The sequence below is a fragment of the Xiphias gladius genome, chromosome 11 (genome assembly GCF_016859285.1).
Source record: "Xiphias gladius isolate SHS-SW01 ecotype Sanya breed wild chromosome 11, ASM1685928v1, whole genome shotgun sequence".
Taxonomy (NCBI): Eukaryota; Metazoa; Chordata; class Actinopteri; order Istiophoriformes; family Xiphiidae; genus Xiphias; species Xiphias gladius.
The window spans coordinates 8,206,796-8,230,473 of NC_053410.1; the positions used below are offsets into that span (position 1 = coordinate 8,206,796).

Genomic DNA, 23,678 nt, shown 5'->3' on the forward strand with positions numbered 1-23,678 from the left:
ACGACTCATCTGACCATATCCCTTTTTGCCACATCTTTGTAGACCACTGCCTATGGTTTTAGCAACACTGTACTCTCAAATGTGCACTCATTTTTGTAATGAAGGGTTTATGCACTGCAACCCTGCTATAATATCCGCCTCTATGTAACTGCCGACGGACTGTTCTTGCTGATACAGTCTGTTAAGGTCCCTCAGTCACCTGAGGAAGAGCTGCTCTTCTGTTTTGACTTACATATCGCACTAATGCATCACCGTGCATCACCGTGGTCAAATGTTCGCTGTCGAACAAAATTTGTGACCCCATTTACTGATGTCTTTCCCGTGGATCTGGATGCAGTCATTTTAGTCACTGATATTATTGAAACACTGGCCAGTAGAACAGTCTTTGTGACTGAAGCTCCTACCATTCTTGCCCCATCAAAGAACTCTCTTTCAAAGTAACTTAGATCTTTTCGTCTTGCCATCTTGATACAAAATCAGCTGGGCCTGCTCAGCATTTTTATATATGCCACAGACCATGACTGGATGTAAACTGATTAACTGTATCGTGCAGTGCATCTGTGTGGAAGCATCTGCATTCTTTATGTTGCTCCACTCATTTATTCAGGGTTTTCCTTTAATTTGTCACCCGTCTGTATGTCTTAATATATGCCTAGAGGGAATCTTTAATGAATCAAGGGGGCAGATTATGCATGGAATTAGTTTTTATTTTAATTTGTAAATAATCTGGAAAAATATACATGTCGATATTCTCATTGAAAATATTACTTGGATATCATATGGGAGAATAGTTTAGTCGTTGTATCAAATATTTATGCTCAAAATGCATAATCATATGAACAATTCAACTGGCTGCTTGTGTGGTAGCTGAATTTACCAACTGGCTGTTTACTCATTAAATGTAAAGATTCGGTGGCTCGCTGACAAACTAGCTGTTTCACAGACTGATTGATGGCCTCACTGATTAACTGACAAAGTCACAGGCAGACAATAGAACAGAAAGCAGCTGCTTGTATGCAGAGAGGCAGGTGTTAATTCCGGGTGGCTCCTACGGTGCCTAATTCCGGCCCTCTACCATTAAAAGTAGGGTAAATACTGCCACAAGAGACTGTCAACATGTATAGGAAGGACTCTCAACCGACACAAACCACTCGTAATGTTCTATGTATTTTGCAGTCTGTTTCCTTCATTCTCTCTCCATGTCTCTCACTTCCACTCTGCCTGACCTAATCACCGATAAGTTGAGTGCTTTCGTCAACAGCACAGCCCCCTTAATTAGCAGCCCATTGCTATAAGCACACGTGTAAGCATCACTGTAGTGAATGAATGTGCATGTGTGTGCGTATCTATACCGTCAGCCTCCAGATTGACCTCGGCTCGCTCCAGTCAGTCAGCTAATAAGTCAGTCAGTGAACTTAGCCTCCTGCACATGCAGATGGAGAGGTTTAATGGGTATCAGAGATGGAAGGGCTGAGCAGGTAAATGAGGATAAATGCAAGCAGCCTACAGAGCCAGGCAAGCCTCCGGAAGAACAGATGGGAGTCAACACAGAATTGATTTGAGTATTTATGTCTGTTAAACGCATCCACAAGTGACAAAAGCTGTTCTTTTAAAAGATACACAATAATAAACACGATAAAAACCCACACATTTCCTACTCTGTATAAACAGTATCCTATTCCACCCAGTTCCAGGTGACTACATTAATACCACAGAATTCCACCTACACATATTTCTCAATTCCTTCTCCTGTAATGGAAAACATTATTGTTGTCAAGGCCAGCATCAGGTGTGTGTACGAGGAGGACCGTGAAAGTGTTGTGTGTGTTTATGTGCATGTGTGGAGGGTGGGGGTAGCTCCCACTCTGCCATGTCAACTCATACTCGATGGCTTCCAAATTAAAAAAAAAAAGAAAAAAAAAAAAAATGCTCTCAGGGACTTTGCTGCATTCCACTTCATGAGCACAAACAAACGGACCAAAAAGCCATTCTGGAGGTAGGAGAGGGAGGTGGGGGGGGGGAGCAAGCAGAAAAAGCCCCTTAAAACACACGGGAAGGGGGGGGGGTGCAGGGAGGCAAGCAGACGGAGCTGAAAAACCAAAGTGACTCCACTACCAATAATGAGCGGATCATTTAAAAAGCCCTCCTCAAATTGCCTTGGGGAGGAGAAGAGAGAGGAAAAGGCTTGAAAGGTTTTGAGGGAATTTGGGCGATGGACAGAGTGGTGAAGGGGGGGGGGGTTTACAATACAGAGCAGGGGACATATAAACATGTTGGGCTGTGAGACTCACACTATACACTCACACATACAGTATGTACACTGAAACTTAGGGCATATTCATGTTTGTGTGTGTAAAACAGTGAGAGGTGTAGTTGACCAGCTGAACCTGTCTAGCACACACCATCTGTATCTCAGAACCGAGCCTTGGAAGAGAGACAAGAGTGTGGGAAAAAGTGTGTTCATATTATATAAATATACAAATATGAATATTTGTTTTTGTGAGGGAATAGAAGATGAACTGATTTCCAACAAGCATGAAGCTGAAGATGAAACACTCTTTTCAACATTTTAAGTGATATTAGTGTGTTATTTTTGATTTGTATGATTTGAGAGTGAAAAAAAGGAAAGGAGCACCATAAAAAGGTTTGGGCATCCCCAGTCATTGTTAGGAAAGGCCAAGTGATGCAAATTTCAAAACTTTATAAATACTCTGACTCCCCAAACCTTGTCCCAACAACCAGCATCCAACGGCTCCGCTGAGCAGCTGCCCAGCACTCTGAAAACCAAAATAATTGATGTCCACAAAGCAGGAGAAGGCTATAAGAGGGTAGCAACTTTTTTTCAGGTAGCCGTTTCCTCAGTTTGAAATGTATTTAAAAAACAGCAGTTAACAGGAACGATAGAGGTCAAGTTGAGGTCTGGAAGACCAAGTAAACTTTCAGGGAGAATTGCTTGTAGGACTGCTAGAAAGGCAAATCAAAAGCCCCGTTTTACTGCAAAGGATCTTCGGGAAGATTTAGCTGACTCTGGAGCGGTGATGCACTGTCCTACTGTGCAGTACCACCTGTACAAATATGACCTTCATGGAAGAAGACCTTCCCTGCATCCTTAACACGAAATTCAGCATCAGAAGTTTGCAAAAAGGTACATCTAAACAAACCCGATGCATTTTGAATACAAGTCCTGTGGACCGATGAAGTTAAAATAGAACTTTTTGGCCACAATGGGCAAAGGTATGTTTGGAGAAAAAAGGGTGCAGAATTTCATGAAAAGAGCACCTCTCCAACTGTTAAGCACAGGGGGTGGGTTGATCATGCTTTGAGCTTGTGTTGCAGCCAGTGGGACGAGGAACATTTAACTTGTAGGGGGAGGAATTAATTCAATTAAATACCAGCAAATTCTGGGAGCAAAAGCTGAAAATGATAAGAGGATGGCTTCTACAATAGGATAATGACCCTAAACAAACCTCAAAATCCACCAGTGGACTACCTCAAGAGGTGCAAGATAAGGGTTTTGCCATGGCCCTCACAGTCCCCTGACCTAAACATCATCAAAAATCTGAGAATGGACCTCAAAAGAGCGTTGCATGCAAGACGGCCCAATAATCTCACAGAACTAGAAGCCTTTCGCAAGGAAAAATGGGCAAAAATCCCCAAAACAAGAACTAAAAAACTGTAGCTGCTACAAAAAGAGTTTACAAGCTGTGATACTTACCAAAGGGTGTGATACTAAATACTGACCATGCAGGGTGCCCAAACTTTTGTTGTGGGCCATTTTCATTTTTTGTTTGGTAAAAGATGGAAATCAAAAAATAATCTTGCTTAAAATTTTAAAGAAATGTGTCATCTAACTGTTTTAATGTTGTGATTGGTATATATGTATATATATCACACTGTGTGTGATGTGAAAGGGTTTCCTCATAGTGACCATCAGACAATGAATTATCACTCTGCAGCTACCCTCAGTTCTATTGAGCTTTCAAGTGTCAGCTCATTGTTTTGGTTTTACGGCTCACATCTTTACAGCTTTGGTTCACTACGGCAGCCTTTTTCAGCACCAAAGCTCTGATAAACCCACTGTACTCAACCTATGCAGCACTAAACAGTAGCCAGCCAAAGTTAGGAAGTGAACATAATGGAGCATTTAGCAGCTAAAGTGAGCTAAGAAATGTCCTTTAGGAGTTCGTAGAGACCACAGCAGAGATAAAGGAGAGTGAATATTCGGCTTACATTGTTAACGAGGCCAGAAACACTTATTCAAACGAACGCTAATGTTGCCCTGTATCACCTGGATGTTTAAATAGGCATGCATGTTTGACAAATCAACCTAATAGCATAATATATCATTGTTGTGTTTGCAGCTTATAACACTGCCCCAGAGTGGCCAAAAAATGAATCATAGTAGATTTAAGAAAACACATGCAAATGGGCAAAGAGGCAACTGAGGAAACCTTCATCACTTTGACAACACGTTTCATTCATTTAAAAAAAAGTTGCAAGCGATAGAAGCGGAAGTTTCAAGGGGCCGTCGTGCATTGAGCTCTGTCAACTGCCATAGTAATTGATAGAACACTCATTTGCACGGAGGGTGCTAAATCAAATGTTTGAATCTGACTGTTAACAATTTTGTCGTCCTTCACCATCCGCCCCTCACTTCCTTCCAGTCCTTGGTCTCTTTCCCTTTCTCCCTCCTCCCTGTGCTCGCCTTTCTCCCCCTCTCCTATTTTCCTTCCCTCTCCATCTTGACACAGTGCACTGAGCCTAATCGTGGATAATTGGGTGGGAGGGGCAGTGGGCCGGCCCTGCCTTTGTGTGCAAAGGGCAAGTGGTCAAGTTAATGGGGCCCTTGTGTCGAGCTAGGAGCACTCTGTCTCTCTCATTTTCTCTGTTCGATCACTCACTCGGCCAGTCAATCTCAGTCTCTCAGTCAGCTTCTCTTTTCTTTCATGGGTAAAGCTTTTCCCCGCTGTTTCGATCTAGTTTTACCTCATTTCCAGCTGTCTCACTATGCCTTTCCTTCCAGCCATTCAGTGTGTCTCGTCCCATTTCTTTTCTCTCCTCCTCCTCTGCCTTCTTGTCTTTTTCAGCCTCTCTCTCTCTTTCTCTCTCTCTTTGCCTCTGTCTGCAGCTTTTTCTGTCTCTTCTCTCCGTCTCTCCGGCAGAGTGTTGGGGAGGAGAGCAGAGACCTCTTTAAAATATCAAAAGACAGATCAGGAGGCCTTGCTAGTCCCTCCCTTTCTACTCACTCTCCCTCCCTCCTTCTGACTGATAAACAGAAGAGTGAGCCTGCAGTATTAGCTGTGTATTGCTTACCCTCCCTCCTTTATCCCTCTCTCCTTTCTTCCTGAGGAGGAGTAGACTGTTGACTGGTCTTGATATATGTGTGTGAGCGCTAAGTGTGTGTATCTGTGTGTGTTACCTTGTCTGGCACCAGCTTAGCCTGCAGGAGGCCATTGTGTTTGAAACATAGGCCATAGCCGATCTGGGCCTGAAGGAAACTTTATTACATCTGTGAGCATTTAAGACTGGATTTTTAATAATGTAACACACATACATAGTCTTTCACAAGCAGCTTCATTAACCACCTCCACATAATGTGCATTTATTGGGGAAGAATATATTACAGAAAATCCACAATCTGCAAAGTGACCATGTCAATAGTCTTTTGTTGTTTTTGTGATTTCTTTTTGATACTGAAATGTACAGTAATGAAATAACTCAGAAATGAAATTTTAAACAAGGTTTTATTACTGAAATAATTCTATAGCTGTAGTTGATGTGTTACATTGTCCTTTTTACATTTTCAAATGGACAAAACGAAAAAGGAAAAAAAAAGTCCAGAGTCCCAAATTTCTTGAAGCAAATGTATGTTTATTTTTATTCATTCAAAAACAATCACCAAGCCTTCAACTGCAAAGTACAAAATTGAACCCACTGATTACAGTGAAGCAGAGGGAATTTAATAGACTGAACAAAGAAACTTACTATATAAGGCCATATCCACACTAAAGTAGATAAACTAGATATTTCATTGAAGTATCTATGGTTTTCTGTTTCTTTTGTCATGCCGGCAAAATGCCCGAAGAAATATAAAAATGTTTTTGAAAATGTCCGGTGTCCCTACACAGCAAAATGCTACAGAAGCAGCTTCAACTTTATCCAAACTGGAGGACTTTCTTGAAGTTTTTGGTGGTGGATTGTGGAAAGAAGGCCAAAACCAAGAAAAGTAGATCCAATTTGAAAATCGATCTGGATCTGTGTGGACATGGCCTGCAAATAACCAACAATTCAATGAATTCTGTTTGATAATCAAAACAATAGCCTAGCTGAGACATCCCACAATACAGTGTCATAAATCTGTTGGAACAGAGCATCCCTGTATGATGTTTGCCCAGGGTGATTCTCTGCTGCAACAAAGATCCACCTCTGTGGTCTTTTCTGTTCCAACTGTTGGATTTCTCCCTGTTATTAATATTAGTCCAAAGTCCAAATAAAGACCACGCGACCGTCTCTGAATAACACTGACTATCAGCGGCTTCTTGTCCGTCTACTGATGTCACAGTGCTCGAGTGTCCTAGCATACAGCGCTTATAACACAACAAGAGGTAACGACATCACCGTGGTACAACGGAACATCACAACAGCTCGCAGGTGCACCGGGTGAGGATTATTGTCACTAATATAGGCAGTGATGTTGTATGAAGCAGCAGCGCAGCACAGATGTCACAGTAAAAAGTGGTGCCAAAGTGTTTTAAGGTGACATCGCTTTTAGTGTTGGCGATGTCTCACCAGACAGTGATGAAGTCACTGCTCACAGTCACAGTTGGGATGGTATTTATACAGTGTGTTAGCCCACAGATATCAAAGGTACACAACAAACTGCATTACAGATAAAAATGTAATTAAGTACACTTCTAAACCTTTGCAATGCAATTTAAGTCCTCAAAGCATTGAGACCACTAATAAACTGGCTTAATTTACTTTTCAGTGCAGTCACAGAGAAGGGAATACTTTTTATTTCTGAAGGTGGATTATTTTTGTAGCATGAATAATGTAAACAGCAGCCACTGGGAGATACTGCATAGCTTCTTGGCTGTTGTGTACAGCAGTGGATCACAGTGAAAAATGGAAACTGCTTACTAGTGATAGGTACAACCTTAGGCTTGAGTGACCAACTGCCACTTGGTGTTTTTTTTTAATACCACAAGAAAGAAGAAACAGCTGAATGCAAAGGACATGACCTGAGTAAAACTGTGCAGATAGAAAAAAAATGCCAACAGAAAATTGAGGGGCAACTGGCATGAAAAAGGTAAAAGTTTTTCCTCTTGAGGTTATTAGGAGATGGTAGGACTTATAAGAACTATGGTTACACATAGTATCAATTTGAGATTATACTCAAACCCCAGATGTCCACTGGATGTGGCTGTGTTGTGTTCTTGTTCAAGCTGTCTGTTCGTTTCGAGTTGTTTTGCAGACATTTTTTGTGTTTTACATTCACACTGAAAACATGTCTGCAGCTCATTTATTATCATAATGGTGACAGATACTTTGTGGCTGCACTTTAGCTACTGTATGCCATCTTTCTATCTGATTTTTATGTATGTGTGATGTATATTAGCAGAAAGAAAACCATAGTATTCTCTCTCCTGCTCTCAGAGAAGTGACATAAACAGGTAAGAAATATAGTTTAGCCATATATATGTAAAGGTTAAATCAATAACAAATGAACATACCAATAAATTTGAAACTTCCCTGTCAATTGTCAATATATTGAGTCATTTACGTATATTCAAAAGTGAATGTTGCAGCTAGCAGCCCGGAAAATACACCTGGCACGCGTGAACTTTGAGTGAGATGCTTCGGTCACAGGGCCAGTGGACATCGGGGGTAAAAGAACATTGAAAGCGCTGCATTACAAAAAATGAAGAAAAAAAGAAAAACAAAACATGCAAAGAAATCTTGCTATGTAAAGCATGTCAGACAGATTTTTTTAAAATCTATTCCACAGTGTTGTGGTCACTTTTCAATAAATGTGAGTAGTAGGAGTCATCACAACTAATGCGCATGTATTCTCTCTCTCTGTCTTTCTTTACACACACTCACACTTACTGAAGGTGGATACAGACTCTGAGCTTTTAGCAGCGTGTAGCAAACATTTTAATAAACTATGCGTGGAGCAGGAGTTGCAGGTGATGTTGGTGGAATTATAGAGTCAGAACAAGTTTCTGTTGGATAGTTCAAAAAGAGATTGTAACTCCAACAGAGCTGTGCAAATTTAAATTAAAATGTGATGTAGTGTGGACTACTTGTATCCATGGCAATTTTGCCGTGTACTTTGCAAGCTGTAGCTCCTGGGCAACAACAATTGCTCCTTAGTCTCTTTGTTAATGCACTGTTGTAATTAATGAACAAATAAAAGTTCTTAATACTGACTCTGACTGGGGGAAAAAGTTGCATTTGAAGACATTAAAGCAGGAGAAGAAGGGAACAAAGAGAAATAAAGGAAGCATTGAGGAATACGTGAGGTGCTCCACACTCTGTGACAGTTCATGAATTAGAGCTGGCTGCCGTGCTGGTGACTGGTTAAAGAGGGCCAACTGACTGAATAACTGACACCTACAGTAGGACTGACTGAGGAAATGTCCATGTCCATTGACTGAATGAAAAGCTAGTTAAATGACTAAACAACTGATTGGCTTGTTGGCTTGGATGTTGACTGGAGCACTGAACTGGTTACCTGACAATGCGGCAATGTGGTTCCCTTTCCTGGATGGACGGAGTATGTTAGCATATGGCAGATGGTTAAAAACGTAATTGGTAAGAAAATATCCACCTCTCTTTTTCTGTCTCCTCAGCCACAGGAAATGTATCCCTACTGCTTTGGAAACGAGGTTGTTACTCAACAGCACTTCAAACTACAAAGCATGCACACTCAAATATTATCCAAAACTCTGCACCATCTTGTGATTAATCCTCAGTGGCCAATGTAAATATAAAAATGTCTCAAATATGAACACAACTTGATTTTCTCTCGCTCTCAATATGTTTAAACACTGGGACAAATGTAACACTACTGTATTTTAATACCGCTCTTTCAGTGCAAGTCTTCCTCCTCACTCAGATCACATGTGGGTCACACTGTTGACATGACTTTGTAGCATCATTCCATCTCAAATATTCAAAAGCGTATGGAGTGGTACTGTGCACCGATGAGGGCTCACTTGTTTTGGTTTACTGAGAGTGACTGGCGGGTTGAGGTCCTTTGGTCAGGGTGATGAGGAGAGGATAGTGGATGTTCTCATCGTACGCTTCTTTTCCCTCTCTCTGCATCTGAAAAGCCCACAACATGAAAAGCGTTAACTAGACAGACGCAAAAATTCTACATTAAGTCTTCATCCAATAATTCAGTTCGGCAGAATACTTTTTTTCGGCTGTCGAATTTCAATATTTCAATATTGCTGTGTACCAACAGATATACGTGTATAGGCCAAAATTTTTCAAATCTGATCATTTCATCACTTTTAGAGAAATAAAAAACACTTGACTTGACTTGAACTTTACTCCCCATATGAAACATCCCGGAGGGGGGTTAGTGTAAAACATTATCAATGCAGACTTCGTAATCTAAAGGTAGTTTTAATGCCTTTCCTCATTAGTCGGGTATATAGTTTGTATGTTTCTGGCACGGAGAAACGACCTCACACCAATTCGATACATATATACACCCATATACATATCACATGTATGTATATGTTTGCGCAATACCACCAGTAATTTGTTAGCTACAGTCGAAATGTAACTAGCTTAGTACACCACATCAGAGTGCACCAATCTGTCCGATAGGGCTGAAACTAAAAAATATTTCCTCAATTGATTAATCTGCAAATTATTTTCTTAATTAACTAGCTAGAACTAGCTTCTCATTTGGAATTTGTGCATGAAAAATTAGTTAAACAATTAATCAACTATCAAAACTGTTTCCAATGAATTTTCTGTCAGTCAGTTAATTGACTAATTGTTCCAGTTCTAGTGTGCATGCCCCTGCACATACAAACACTGTCAAACATGCAAACCCAACTTTGTGGGGTGCCCATGTGGTGCCCACTCAGTGCCCTTTTAAGCAGACTTGGCAGTTTGGGCTTGCACCACCTAATCAGCTCGCTCAGCGTCTGGCCAAACGATCAGAGACTTATGAAAGTGAGTTTAGTAGGTCTGCTCATGTGAGACTGTGTGATTGTCTGTGTGTGTGTGCATGTGTGGTGAGGAACAGAATCACGCAGAACTGTGTGAAAAGGTTTCTTCCCAACAAACTGGAACTCAGACTGACCCTAATTTCACTTCCGTCAGCGGCATCTACTGTTGAGTGCTATACAAGTGGCCTTCCATCCAACCCAAACCTGCTTACATTACAAGCTCAAATTCTGACTCGGCTGTTTTCCCAACAAATGAGGTCATTTTCTGGCATTCGTGACAATCATGACATTGTGGGCTGCAGTTGTTATTGTTTTTCCAGCATCGAAATATCTAGATCAGCTATTAAGTATTTTGAACGTGCTCCGCTCTGCAACTAAAAAAACTCAAAGACGTAATTGTTCATTTCAACTTCTTTTTGTCATGAAAGTGTCAATTTTTTTTTTTTTTTAACTTCTGCTCTAAGGTAGGCAGGTCTCAGTGAAATTACAATCCCTGCAGGCCTCCCACTTTATTTAGCTTTATTAAGACACATCCTACAATAAACTAACAGGACAGTTGTATACACAGTTATAAATGCAGTATATTATGTTTCTGAGCAGGTAGCACGTAGTCGCGGTGCACATATCATATTGTTACAAGGGCAGTATGGACATTTGAAATTACTGGAGTATTTGAAGCTTCACTTGGTTGGGTGTAATGCCGTGTTCGGGCTGACACTACCACTGCATGAAAAAACACAGTCACCTATTCATTTCAAAGGGACTACTGCGTTGACATAGCCAGGTTTCCAGTACAGTGGACTTCAGCAAAATAAAAAAAAATAAAAAAAGTGAAGTCAAATTTATTTATAGAGCACCTTTATAGAAACAACAGGTCAACCAAAAGTGCTTAATTAGGAAATGTATAATACAATTAAATAAGTAATACACAAATAGATTATTAACTGTGACGGACTAAATTTTAAAACTTTTGTCATCAAGCAAAAAGGTTTAACCTGGTTCAACTTACGCCACAACACACTGCGATCTCACTGGCAGCATACTGTGTTATACATCCAGAAGCAATTACAAGTTGTTATATGTATTCGCCAGATGTACAAAGGTGTAAAACAGGAGAAAGAGGTGGTCTTGAACAGTACTTGAATATACAGTCCACAATGTCACAACACCCAGAAGGAAGAGGGTTAGTGTGATTTAAATGGCTACCTGAGGGTCTGCTTCACATTCTCCCTTGACTCAACTCTCTCGAACGTGTCATCACTCCTATTCCCACACCTTGTCCTGAGAGAGCGGGAGATCTCCTCCTCCACAACATCCCTCCTCATTCTGCCTTTTCCCCCCAATTTCTGTCCTTTTTGTTCACTACGAACAAAATGCTCGTGTCTGCCTCTCCCCTCTCTCGTTCGGCCCGTCTCTTTCTCTTAAAGTCCCCTTCATGTGTGTTATCTTTCTGAGGCCATCCCTCCAGGCACCGGCCGGTGGTTGAACCTATGACCCCCGGAGAGACAGAGAGAAAGAGAGGGAGAGAGAGAGAGAGCCCAGGGGGTGGTTGGGCGTGGAGGGGCAGCTGCCTGCCCCCAATGCTAAGCCTGCTATGGGGACCATGGCCAGCATTCACATTCAAATTCTACCAGGCGGAAGGAGCAAGGAAGCGATAGATGGAGTGATGGGGGGGGGGCCTTAACGCGGTGAGGGCTGAGAGCTTGCAGAGGTGAAAAGTTTAACAAGCAAAGCTGTTCCTCCTGATCGCAGGCTGCCTAATCAGCTTCATGGGTGGCTGGCTAAATCGGCTCTCAACCTGACCCCCTACCCCACCACCCCCACAATCTTTTCTCTTTTTTTCCTTTCCAAGGTGCAAGTCATTTATTTTATTGCCACTTGCGCCCCACCTTCTGCCTCCCTCTCTCGTGCTCACATTTTGCCTCTCTATTTCTCTGCCTTCTGCTTTTTCTTGTTTATTTTTGCCCTGCTTGCATAGACCAGAGAGAATGTGAACAAGGTGGAAAGACAGGAGGGGGCTCTGAGACAGGGAAGGAACGGATGAACCGGATGTGTGAGGTCTCTCTCGGCAGGATTAGGAAACAGAGAATGAGGGATTGGGTGGATGGAGAGAGGAGTAGAGGAAGGGATAGAAGGTAAGGCTTGAATAAATAGAGAAGTGGGTCGTGATGTAGGAAATGGAAAGATAGAGGGGAGCAGAGGGAGGGAGAGTGGAGAGGGGTGAAGGAAGATATGTCAAAGAAAGGGGGGAGGGAGGAAGGAGGGAAGCCAGGAGAGAGAGAAAAAGAGTGAAGGAGGGAGGACGAAAAGAAGGAGGCAGGGAAGGGAGTGTGAGTGCATGGACACAGTGGGGATACTATTAATGCATGTGAGAGAGACGGGTGGGTTCCGCACATGTGCACAGACACTCTCTTGCATGTGTGTGTTTGCATCTGCGTTTGAGAGAAATTAAAATTCATGACTCTCTCTTAACAACCATTTGAGTAACAAGATTAAGATGGCGGGTTAGAAAATAGCGCTGGCATTATCAGGCTGCTTGCAGTCCCTCCAGCTGCTTGCCTCTCTATTCCACAACAGTGGGGATAAGAGGATAACGCGCTAGCCCTGTCTGCCCGTCCCAGCACACGCCTTACGCTCACACACACACACACACACACACACACACCCACACACAGTTCTTAGACACACTGCCGCTGCACATTGGGCCTGCCTGCTGTCGGCAGTCCCTTGAGTGTGTTTGTGTCAGGGCGAAAGTGTGTGTATGTGTGAAAATATGCAGAGTAGCGAGCTGGGGGTCTCGAAATGGTTTGTAAAGAATTGCTAAAAAAACTCCCTGCTCTCTCTTTTTCGGACAAACACATTCAAAGCAAACGTTGAGACTGATAGTAAATTCCGAACCACATCAAATTTGACGTGTGTCAAACCTGGCACGGCGAGGAATGCCAGCATACTCACAGCTACTGGGGGTACGTTTGTTTAACAGCATCTGTGCCAGATGGAGGAGCTTGTGAGTCGCTAATAGACTGAAGTGAACTCGGCTAAAATGACACACGTGAAAACTCAACCAGTTACATGATATTGCGTCATAGCTGTTCGAAATGCTTGGATTTTCAGGAGAGCGTGCCACTAACTTATTAAGATATTATTAAGATAATTCATTATTGTCATTTCACAGCTTTCAGTGGTATCATATCACCTCAAAGCTCTGTTGTCCATGCTAAAACTTCCAACCAAAATGTATTGAAACACTAACAAAATGAGTATATGAGGTTTTTTGGGGTTTTTCTTTTTACACATTTGAAGAGTTTCGTCTGTTGTAATGCTTAACGGTAGATCGCAGTCCCTTTCACTGAACATTAATTTGATTATTTTACATGTGATTTTGAATACATTTGATATATAATGATATATTGATAAAATATCTTAATACTTATTTCAACCATATCACCCTGTTGATACTCACGTCACAAATATTTGAGTTACACTAAGCAGTGGCCTAGATTGGCCTCATTTGTTAAAGTTATGGCGAAATACCGAATCTGTTCACTCGATACTAGATTTTGAGTAAAAATTATGACATTTTTATTGCAGACTCAATTTATTTTTAATATTGTCTTATAAAAATATATAAATTACTGATCCAATTGACAAGTTTAACATGTCTCTACAACTTATAAAATGTTCTTTCAAAAAACAACAGTAGATGGCAGCTTTTTTAAAATAAACACAATCTGATTAAAGACTGAGGCAGCAACAGTAAAAGTTAATTTCATATGACAGAAAGTGTTTGCTCTGAAACTACAGACCCTGTAACAGTTGGGATTCTCAGTATAAAAAAAAAAACAGGCTTTTCAGTTCCAGTTTTTTTCAAAATGTTTACATATGCTTTTGTTGATGATGTCTTTGATTGTTATAAGCCACAGTGAAAGAAAATCCATAGCGTTTGTTCCACTGTCGGGTCTGATATGCATTTTTCTTGTGTTCTGGTCCACCCACAGTAAGTAAATATAGCTGAAGAAAGCTAATCTGTAGTGTAAATGAGCAGCAGCTGCTCATTTGGATGTGCGTGTGTGTGTGTGTGTGTGTGTGTGTGCGTGCACGGTGGTAGTGTATGTTTCGCTGTGATATCATCATGTGGTGTGTGTGTTAGTGTGTAATGTCTAGCCAATATGCTGTCCTCTGAGTGATGTCTGGTCTGTGTGGGATTGTGATATAGCTTGTTTCTTAGCTGTGTGCACAGCGTGTGTGTGTGTGTCTCGAATGGTCAGTCAGGCACATACAAGCACACACACGCGCGCGCACACACATACGCACACACACACACACAGAAACACACACACACACACGTACGCGCAAACACACGTACACACAGACACAGACACACACAGACACACACACAAACACAAAAACCACACAGGGGTTGTTCAGAGTGTTCATCAGAAGATAAGCAGAGGAGACTTAATCACCTTCAGTTGTGAGGGGGGCACTTCAACTTGTCCTCATATCCGCACGCAGCACCTGACCCCACTGTGTTTGTGTGTTTGTGTGCCTGTGTGACAGTGTGTGTTACCAAGATGGAAGTGTGCATTTCAAAAGTGAGCTGAATGGTCTGTAAGACCCCTTGCATACCAAATTTCAGGGTAATTTTTTTTAAAGCCACATCAATATTAGTCTGAGTTCATTTCACTGTTCAAATTGTAGTAAGTCTGTTGTCAAGGAACTCTCATCACTAAAACAGGTCTGAGTTGCAATTTTCCCAAGCGGTTGAGGTGCTGAACCATTAGAATTAATGGTGACTGTATTCTGTGGCCTTGAGGCCTCATCAATTCACTCAGCAGGTTTTTAAAAAATCTTGAATTTCTTTTAAATTTACGGCAATAGCAGCATCCACTTTACTACAGAGGCTACTTCTTTCCTTCTGTCCCCATTAACTTTTTCCTTTTTCTCTAACCCTCCTTGTCCTGATTTTTGTTCTTTTCTAGACTTACCTCCTCTTGTTCTGCTCACACTCCACTGAGAGAAAAACCCACGTTTAATGACTGGAGGGGAAACTAAACAGAAGATTAAACGTTCATGGGGTTTAGTTAAACCTTACTCTAGCTCTCTCAAATATGTTTTGTAGGAAATCTAGTCCTATAAATGTGTACACAAGTTACATGGAGAGGTCGAGGTGGATGACTGAGTGTACAAAGCACAGGACTTGACACTGCAGAGTGGGATTTGAGTCCTACATCCCATGCGGTTTTAGGATTGGGCTACTAAAAGACCTGTTTTTTGATTAGGGAAAGATGGTGGTTTCGGTTTAATACCAAACAAGTACATGTGTCTTGTGATTCAAGTCAGCATGGACTTTTTTAATACTCAACCATCTTTTATCTGATCTTTATCTGACCTTAACCAAGTGGTTTCATTGGCCTAAACATAACCATAAAAATGATAATTGTGCTTAAAACTTACATACAGTATAGTATACTGTGATAGAAAAATTTTATCATAATGTCAATAAAAAATGTAACCAGGTTAGCATTACGTTTCCTAAAAAACGCTTTTGCAAACACAAATTTGTTGTACATCAACTTAATTTTTAAGGGATAAGGTTTGCACAAACTGGTGAAGTTCATTGGTCGGAGTGACGTGACCATAAAGGCATACTGCCGTGTGTTTGACTCGACTTTCTCAAGATGTGGTTTCCTCACATGACAAGAGTGGCCAACGACGCACTCACTGAAGGGGGGATGGGTGGCCAAATGTGGATTGTGCCAATTTGACCAAGGCCGGCCTTGAGTCAGTCCCCTCTGTAAATGTGTACTCACCTTAAATGAAGTTTGAAAGGGTAACTTATAGAATGTGTGAGTGATTGTGCATGCTAAATGTAGTGAAGGACAAATAGTACGGAGAGTAGGAGAGAAGGAGTGAGATTTTCCTTGCTAAGGTTACTTTGACAGACATTTTAATGGCCAGTCGGTCCAATTGTCCCACCAGTGTAGCTGAACATGTGTGCACCAATTTAGCCCACTCCTTGCTGTCTTGTTCTTCTGTAGCTGTGTGTGTAATGGAGATAACAGCTGGACACCACTTCTTTTAACACTGCCTCTGTCGCTCCTTTTCTCTTTTTCGCTCTCCTTCTCTCTCCTTCCCTCTCTCTCTCTCTCTCTCTCACACACACACACGCTGCCAAGTAAAGGCAGCTTGTTTTTGCGCTGGTGTGTCTCAAAAAGTGTCTCTAAGTATCAAACAACAGGCTAATCCACAAGTCTTTATTAAAGCTGAGTGCCTAATACTCAACCTGGATTGTTTTTGGTTTCTTTATTAAGTGGCAACAGATTTTGCACATTTTCTAGAAGGCAACCGAATTGCATTAACCAGGTTTTCATCCATTTTAATACAATGCTCCCATGTTACTGGCCACCGTAAAAGTTCAACTGAAGCAAATAATGGGCTTCAGCAGTCTCAATAAACCAAATTTATTTTGTCTCCTGATTCTTACGGTGCAGTCATTCGCTGAAGAAATAGCTTTATGGCCCGTCTGCGGAGGATAAATGATTACAGTGACCAATCACCCCGTAAGTATAGTATTAAGATGGACTTGAAAAATAAGAACCTGTCCTAAATTTCCACCAAACATTTTGTAACTACTGTTGCCTTGGGTAAAACATGGATTAAGTCATTACAGAAACTGTTGTTTAACTGATAGTCAGTGCAGAAAACCTTAAGACATTCTTAAAAACAACCCAATAACATGGTTGATGACCATGTACACTGGTACTATTTTATTTATAATGTAGTTACACTAGTTTTACTCTCTTATCAACAACAGCTGTCAACAAAGCGTAACACTCTAAATCCATGGTGAGAAAGTAATCAATAATTTCTATTATTGATCTAACAAGCACTTGCGCTGCTTGTACGAGTCATCTCTCTAACCAAAACTTGACTGATTCAAGTGTCTTGGTTTTTACAGAATCCACTGCTTTGGAGCCATGTTGACTGCCTGAGTGTCTTTTCTATTCTTGGACATGCTTTTTACCTTTAAGTGAACATCCCAGACCTGGGCGTCATACTGCTGGTGTTGAGAGACACAGAGTCTGGCCTGCTGGGCCAGTTGACAGAACAGTCTCAGAGTTTCACCTCTCAGTGGAGCGAACACCAACGCCATGCCCTGTGTAGAAAGCAAGAGGAGGGTAAGTATTTTGTGAGTTGGATAATCAGTATAGGGCACAGTACATTTATGGGGTACTTCAAACATTGTTTCACACCTCATTTCTCATTACATTTGTTGTCAACTTTACACACACAAAGACACAGACACACGTACACACAGAGTTAGTTGCTAATATGTCTCTCTCTGCTTTGATTTTTACCAGGTACAAATTAGATGATAAATCAAAAAATGTGTAGGTTTGAATGTGTCTGCTCATTTATTTGACTTGAGTGTGTTTGTGTATGTGTTTGTGAGAAAGACAGGGAGAAAGACAGTGTTTCTGTGTGTGTACATGCATCACAGATGTCCTGCAAATACTAAGAGGATTACCAAGAGGTTCAAAGTTTCTTTGAAATCCTTCAGCTTTCAGTTTTATTTCATGTTGATCATGTTATTATTGTTTTAATTAAATGGAGCAAAGAGGGATGCTCACACAAACTAACTCACACATAAAAACACACACAAAGAAACGCACACTTACACAACACCAGCTAAACGAACACAAAGGCAGGGAGAACAGCAGGATCACCCTGTTTGACAGATGATTTTTCATCTGTATATCCAGTTGCAATTTTTTTTCTCCCCCCTCTCTCTTTAAAAACACAGCGAAAGCACACAAACAGACAAAATTCCTCCCAGCACTAATCAGCTGATTAAGAGGGATCTAGCCCACCGGATGGACCACCTTTGTCAGAAACAACAAATTAGTGCCATTAGATGGAAGAATTAATCGTTGCTTTGTTAATTGTTTAATCAGCTTAGCAAATTATTAAATATTTGGCAAAGCTTGTTGTGGCAGCGACAGTCTGATGGCCGACACTCAAATCATATTAGCCCCTGAATTATCTCCACTGGATTAAAGAGAGAGAGACATCAAGAGAGACTTAACACACAGATGTACAACAATGGCCAGATGTCATGCCTGTCATTCGACCACATCAGCTTCTGCACTCAACTGCAACCGAGACACATATTCAAATTGTAGGTGTTACAGCGCATGCCACAGTCTGAAATGTCAACTGAAGAAACGTGTGTCATTGCTGGCAACTACTGGAATCTAACATTAATAATTTTATCCTTTAGTCTTTTTAGTTACCTCTGCCATTTGAAACAAAGGTAATAAAACTGTGAGGTATCTAGCCATGTGGATAGTTTTGGTTTTATCTCCCCAGATTCTGAGATATCCATCGCTGAGATTTCTGCCTCCACCCCAATAAAATGGAAGTGAATGGGATTTCCTTCGAGGTGCTGACATTAAATGACAAATGAAATTTAAAAAATACAACAGCAACATGTCTTTCCAGAGACAGCATCCCATTTGTGCTGGACTATCCACCGAACATGCTGTCAGCAGTTATCATAGGGACTATGAGCAGTTCTAGGGAAAACTGTTCACAGCAAGGTCTGTGGCTTGTTCAGAGAAACACAGTTTATGAAACTAGAGGTTGCTATTGAATTTTGGTTTTTGATTTAGATTTTTTTTTTTTTTTTTTTGTAATTTGAGAGATCTGACCCTTAGGGGCTTGGTGTTGAACTGAAAACCCCTTTATAACCTCCCCAAACAACATCCATGTTGCGTTTCTAGATGAAGAGAAATATATTTTAAACCATTTCTCTTAGCCATTCTTCTTACATCTCCATCTCACTGTCCATCTCTTCCATACCTTCATCATTCCCATTGCTGTCCCTCCTTCTTTCCCTCCAATCCATCTATTTCCTTCCTCATCCCACCCTTCCTGTGTCCTTTCCTCCTCCTTCTTCTCCCTCTCTCATTCCCTTCAGTGCCATTTTCACCTCTTTTTCATAAACAGATATTCCCAATACCACTCTGGCCTCTGTACTTAAAATCCATCCCTCTTCCCTCAGATGAATATAAATCTCAACCCTATCTCTTCCAGCCTTTTGCTTCCCCCCCCATTTACTTTGTCTGTCACAGCATGGGGTCTTATCGCAAGGCCAAAAGGGAGAAGTTGCCTCGGATTTATGATTAAGGGAAGGCATGAAAGAGAGAGATGGAGATCAGAGCGATGCATTCAAGTTGCTCATAATAAGCATTAAAGTATTACATGATATTAATCCTGTCAGACTATTAATGTGTATAGGGTTTGGGGCAAGGCCTAATTATGATTGAGAATAGTGGGTGGTGATTTAGAGGAAGGGGATAAGCAGAGCTATATACAGTCGACACACAAACACACAAAACAGTAGCAAACACAAACACAAACACACACACACACACACACACACACACACACACACACACACACACACACACACTTACGTTGGGTTGCAGTAATCTCCTTATAGCATCAACCAGGCTGGCTCTGTACTGGTCGAGAAACAAACTGAGAGGGAGACGGAGAGTCAGGTTAGAATGCATTTGTACGATAGCAGCTCCAGATAAAGCGGAAGGCTATTTATTTTCCTTTGTTTACAAATAAATCCACCAACAGGAAGAAGGGAAAAACAATTTGCATGAGTAAGACGCTCTTCCTTTTTGTTTACATCTGAGTTTCCATGTGTTTTCACCTCAGCCTGTTATTGAGGCACAGAGAGGAATGCAGAACATCAGAAAATCCAGCGTGCATTGGCTACAGTAAACACACACACACACACACCGACACACGTACATGTGCAGACGTACACACTTTTACTGAGATACTTCAAAGTGCCACAAAACACCTTGAATTTGTGGAATTAATACCTGGAATGTGCGCTCTGCAGTTAGTATGAAGATATAAGAACAAAAATAACAAAGGGATTGGGGAAAAAAAAAAATCAAAAAGTAAATTTTAACAAAATCAAATTAACTGGTTCCATTGTACATTAAGCACCATTGTACTGTAACTTCCATATGAGTGTAAGGGAGGTGGTGTATACGTTTTTGTATATTTGAATTACAACATTTGTGCATGTCTGTTTGTGCAGCTTCATGTACAATATGATTAGCACATATAAATAATTGAGGTTGCATTTATCAAATTATCATACTGCTAATGTATGATAGTAAGTAAGTTACATCTAAAATCCGATTATCAGGATGCTCTATTCTGGAGTATGCATGTACATCTTTTAATGCATTCGTGTTTGTCTTACAAGTCAGTGTGCATTTGTGTAGTGTGTGTATATTTGCGTGCAGGATCAAGTGTAGTCATAAGCAAAATGCGATTCAGATACTGTTAATGCAAAGATGAGTGGAGTCATAACAAGTCTACATGCATTTTTTTTCCAGAGGGAGAAAATTGTATGAACCAGAGAAAGAAAAAAAACACAGACTGAGACACAGATGAGGACTCTTTTGTTAAAGGTACAGTAATCACCTAAACAAAGAATGGCTTCTTAATGGCATTTAGGACATATTTTGTTAACAAAATAGCAACTACGCTAAAATGTTTCACCAAAATGTTTTTATTAACATGAATTTACATCTGCATTGTTTTTATAAACTTTTGTCCTCCTCTATTCTTGTGGAGACTTTAAGGATGTTGGTAGATATGCTATCTAGTATATCTAGTATATAGCTAGTTTTTGGATGGGATGGAGTTTGGTGCAATACACACACAAACACACAGGCCTAAATCAACTCCAATCATTCTAAACGAAGTCAAACCTGTCCTTATATCCACAATGACAAATTTCAATCCATTATGCAGGTAAGAAGTGCACTATGTGTGAGTGTGAGTGTGTGTTTGTGTGTACCTATTATCACAGATGAGAGAGGAGTAATTTGACTAAAATGCAACAATACAGTGCAGATTTGACATAATCCCACACATCCGTCCAACTGGCCAATGGAGTGGCAATCTGGATGCAAGTTTCCAATCACAGCCTCTGACCTTTCCTCATTCAAAATCCTCTGATCCCAATGAGGAATCAGAGGTACAGTCCACGCCACAGCATCTCTTCACTGCATCTCTGCCCATACCTACACAAATACATTTTTTCAGAGGATATATATATATATGACAGCACTCCAAGCTGTTACCAAAACCAGGATGTGTATACGTATGTGTTAAGTTTATTTTTCTTTCTACGGTTAGACAGAGGTGCAAAGTTTATTTGACTTGAAAGGTGAGAGGTTTGTGTTTGGTTTACTTTGCCACAGATATCAGTTCACGGGAAAAGTGAGTGGTAATGAAAACAAGGAAGTGTGCTAGTTGGGTGGAGGTAACTGAAACACACACACACACACACACACACACACACACACACACACACACACACACACACACACACACACACACACACACACACACACACACACACACACACACGAGGGCAATGGAAGGACAGTGTGTCATTCAGGGGGCAACAGTTAAAGTCAGACAAGAAAGAGACACTCTCGAAGCGCAGAATGTAAGTCTTAGTCTTCATTTGTACCATGTTGTGTCATTACTGATGAAAGTTTTTCCCTAATGCTGCCTACAACTCCCAATATAATATTGTGACATGACAAATAAAGCCACATATGTTACATAAAGTAACATGTGGTAATGTTCACTGCTATAATTTCATCACCAAAAATAGCTCAGACAAGTAATTTGTTGTTAGTTTGAGTTTCTGGCATCTCTTTACTTTCACTGTATATTAAAATGTTGACAATAGACAATAAAATGATATTCTTGTAAGACTTTGCCAATCAGGAGAATGTTTTGCAGTCTACACTGTTTGGCTGGGGTTTGTTGTTTTATAATGTCAGGCTAACATTTATGGACTCTCAAATTGAGTGGTCTTCCCCTTTAAGGTCACCTCTGATGCCCCCAGACTGTCAGAGGCCTATTGTCTCACACTGACCCCTCACACCCAGGACAGCCCAGTGAACTCCAGTCGAATCTGACTGGAGGTGAAAGGGCACCACACGGGCGTGTGTGTGTTAGAGTGTTGCTGCTATATTTGTCTGCTTACACGCATGTGAGAACATACAGGATGTTGTCAAAGCTGCAAGGGTGAGACCATGGAAACACATGACATCATCTACTAAGCCTCGGTTTCCCAAGAGGAAATTTAAGGGTTAAGATGCAAGGGTGTATATGTATAAGCATTATGATATTAAATGTATTACCTAACGATTTATTTCAGGTGTTGTGACACTTAGCATACCTATGGTATTATATGTTTCTCTGTTCCATGACTTGTTGTGTCTGTTATCACCACTTCTTTGTCTTATATCCAAAATGAGCCAAAGGAAAACACATGAGGTGGATATAGTATCCTCCATTTTGTCAAACTCAGATCAGAATATGGAATCTACTAAACTTTCTCATCGGTGTCAAGATTTGAACGAACAACCTTTCAGCTATTGGTCAGAGTAACTCCATTGAGTAATTCTTTTAGTCTTCTTCGGTATGCTTCCTGTTTTGTTTGAGTTTTGTTTATAAGTATTCTCTAGTTCTACTGCACTTAAAAAAAAAAAAAAAAAAAAAAAAAATTACATCACGAATATCCAGTTAATTTGTTTCTGATTATGCAGTGCCATCCTGGAAATTCACTGTAACTACCTGTGCTGTTATGTTGGAGAACACGACCAAGCCACTTAAAACTAGAATAGCACCACAACCCTGTGACTGTGTACACAAAAAGAAACAAAACAACACACGCAAACACTATATACAGAGCTAGCGGTGTGCACTGCAGTAAGACCTAGACCTTCCTAAAAGGACAGTTAACAACAAAGCTGTCGGACTGGTTTCACTCTTTCATCCTATTAAGGAGTATACAAGGTGCATGGCATGTGTGTGTGCGTGTGTGTGTGTGTGTGTGTGTGTAGTTGAATGTATTACTTTAATCACATTCTTAGAATGCGACTTACACATTACCTGGCAAAGCCAATAAGCATGCCTCTAAGAATCACTCTGTTGAAGTGGTAAAAAAGGCTGAACACCTTGTGGGTTTTTTTATTCATATTTTCTGAATCTAATCTAAAATCAGTTAACATCTGCTATCAGCTTTTTGTTGGCGAAAAATGCAGAATTTGGTGGTCAACACCAGTACTGTAGGTACAACCTGAATGAGATCGGAGCAGCAGAAGTTATGAGATTTTTCTCACTGACACAATTGAGCCCTGATGACACATGAGGGTCTTCATATGTTTGTAAACTGTCTTTTTTCATTTTTCTTATCAATTTCAAAAAGAAAAAATTTTTTCTCATTATTTTAGTGTGATGTAGACCTCAGATAACAATTCAAATAGTTTTTAATCTGGCATCATACTGTATGTAGCACAAAAACCAAAATGGTTGAAACTGTTTCATTAGTCAAGTATTAGAAAAAGAATTCTGCAATTA

At 40.7% G+C, this 23,678-nt stretch overlaps 1 protein-coding gene across 9 annotated transcripts in view; it reads right to left on the reverse strand.

Moving 5' to 3' along the window:
- Positions 1–5,902: 5,902 nt before the first annotated feature.
- camkmt (calmodulin-lysine N-methyltransferase) overlaps positions 5,903–23,678 on the reverse strand; it is a 118,295-nt gene continuing 100,519 nt past the window's right edge. For all 9 annotated transcript variants that reach the window (XM_040138651.1, XM_040138649.1, XM_040138650.1 and 6 more), the window contains 3 exons: positions 19,676–19,739; positions 17,221–17,352; positions 5,903–9,330 (listed from right to left, as the gene is read on the reverse strand). In XM_040138651.1, coding sequence (XP_039994585.1) covers positions 9,232–9,330; positions 17,221–17,352; positions 19,676–19,739 — 295 coding nt within the window. In that variant the 3' untranslated portion in view covers positions 5,903–9,231. The remainder of the gene's footprint in view (positions 9,331–17,220; positions 17,353–19,675; positions 19,740–23,678) is intronic.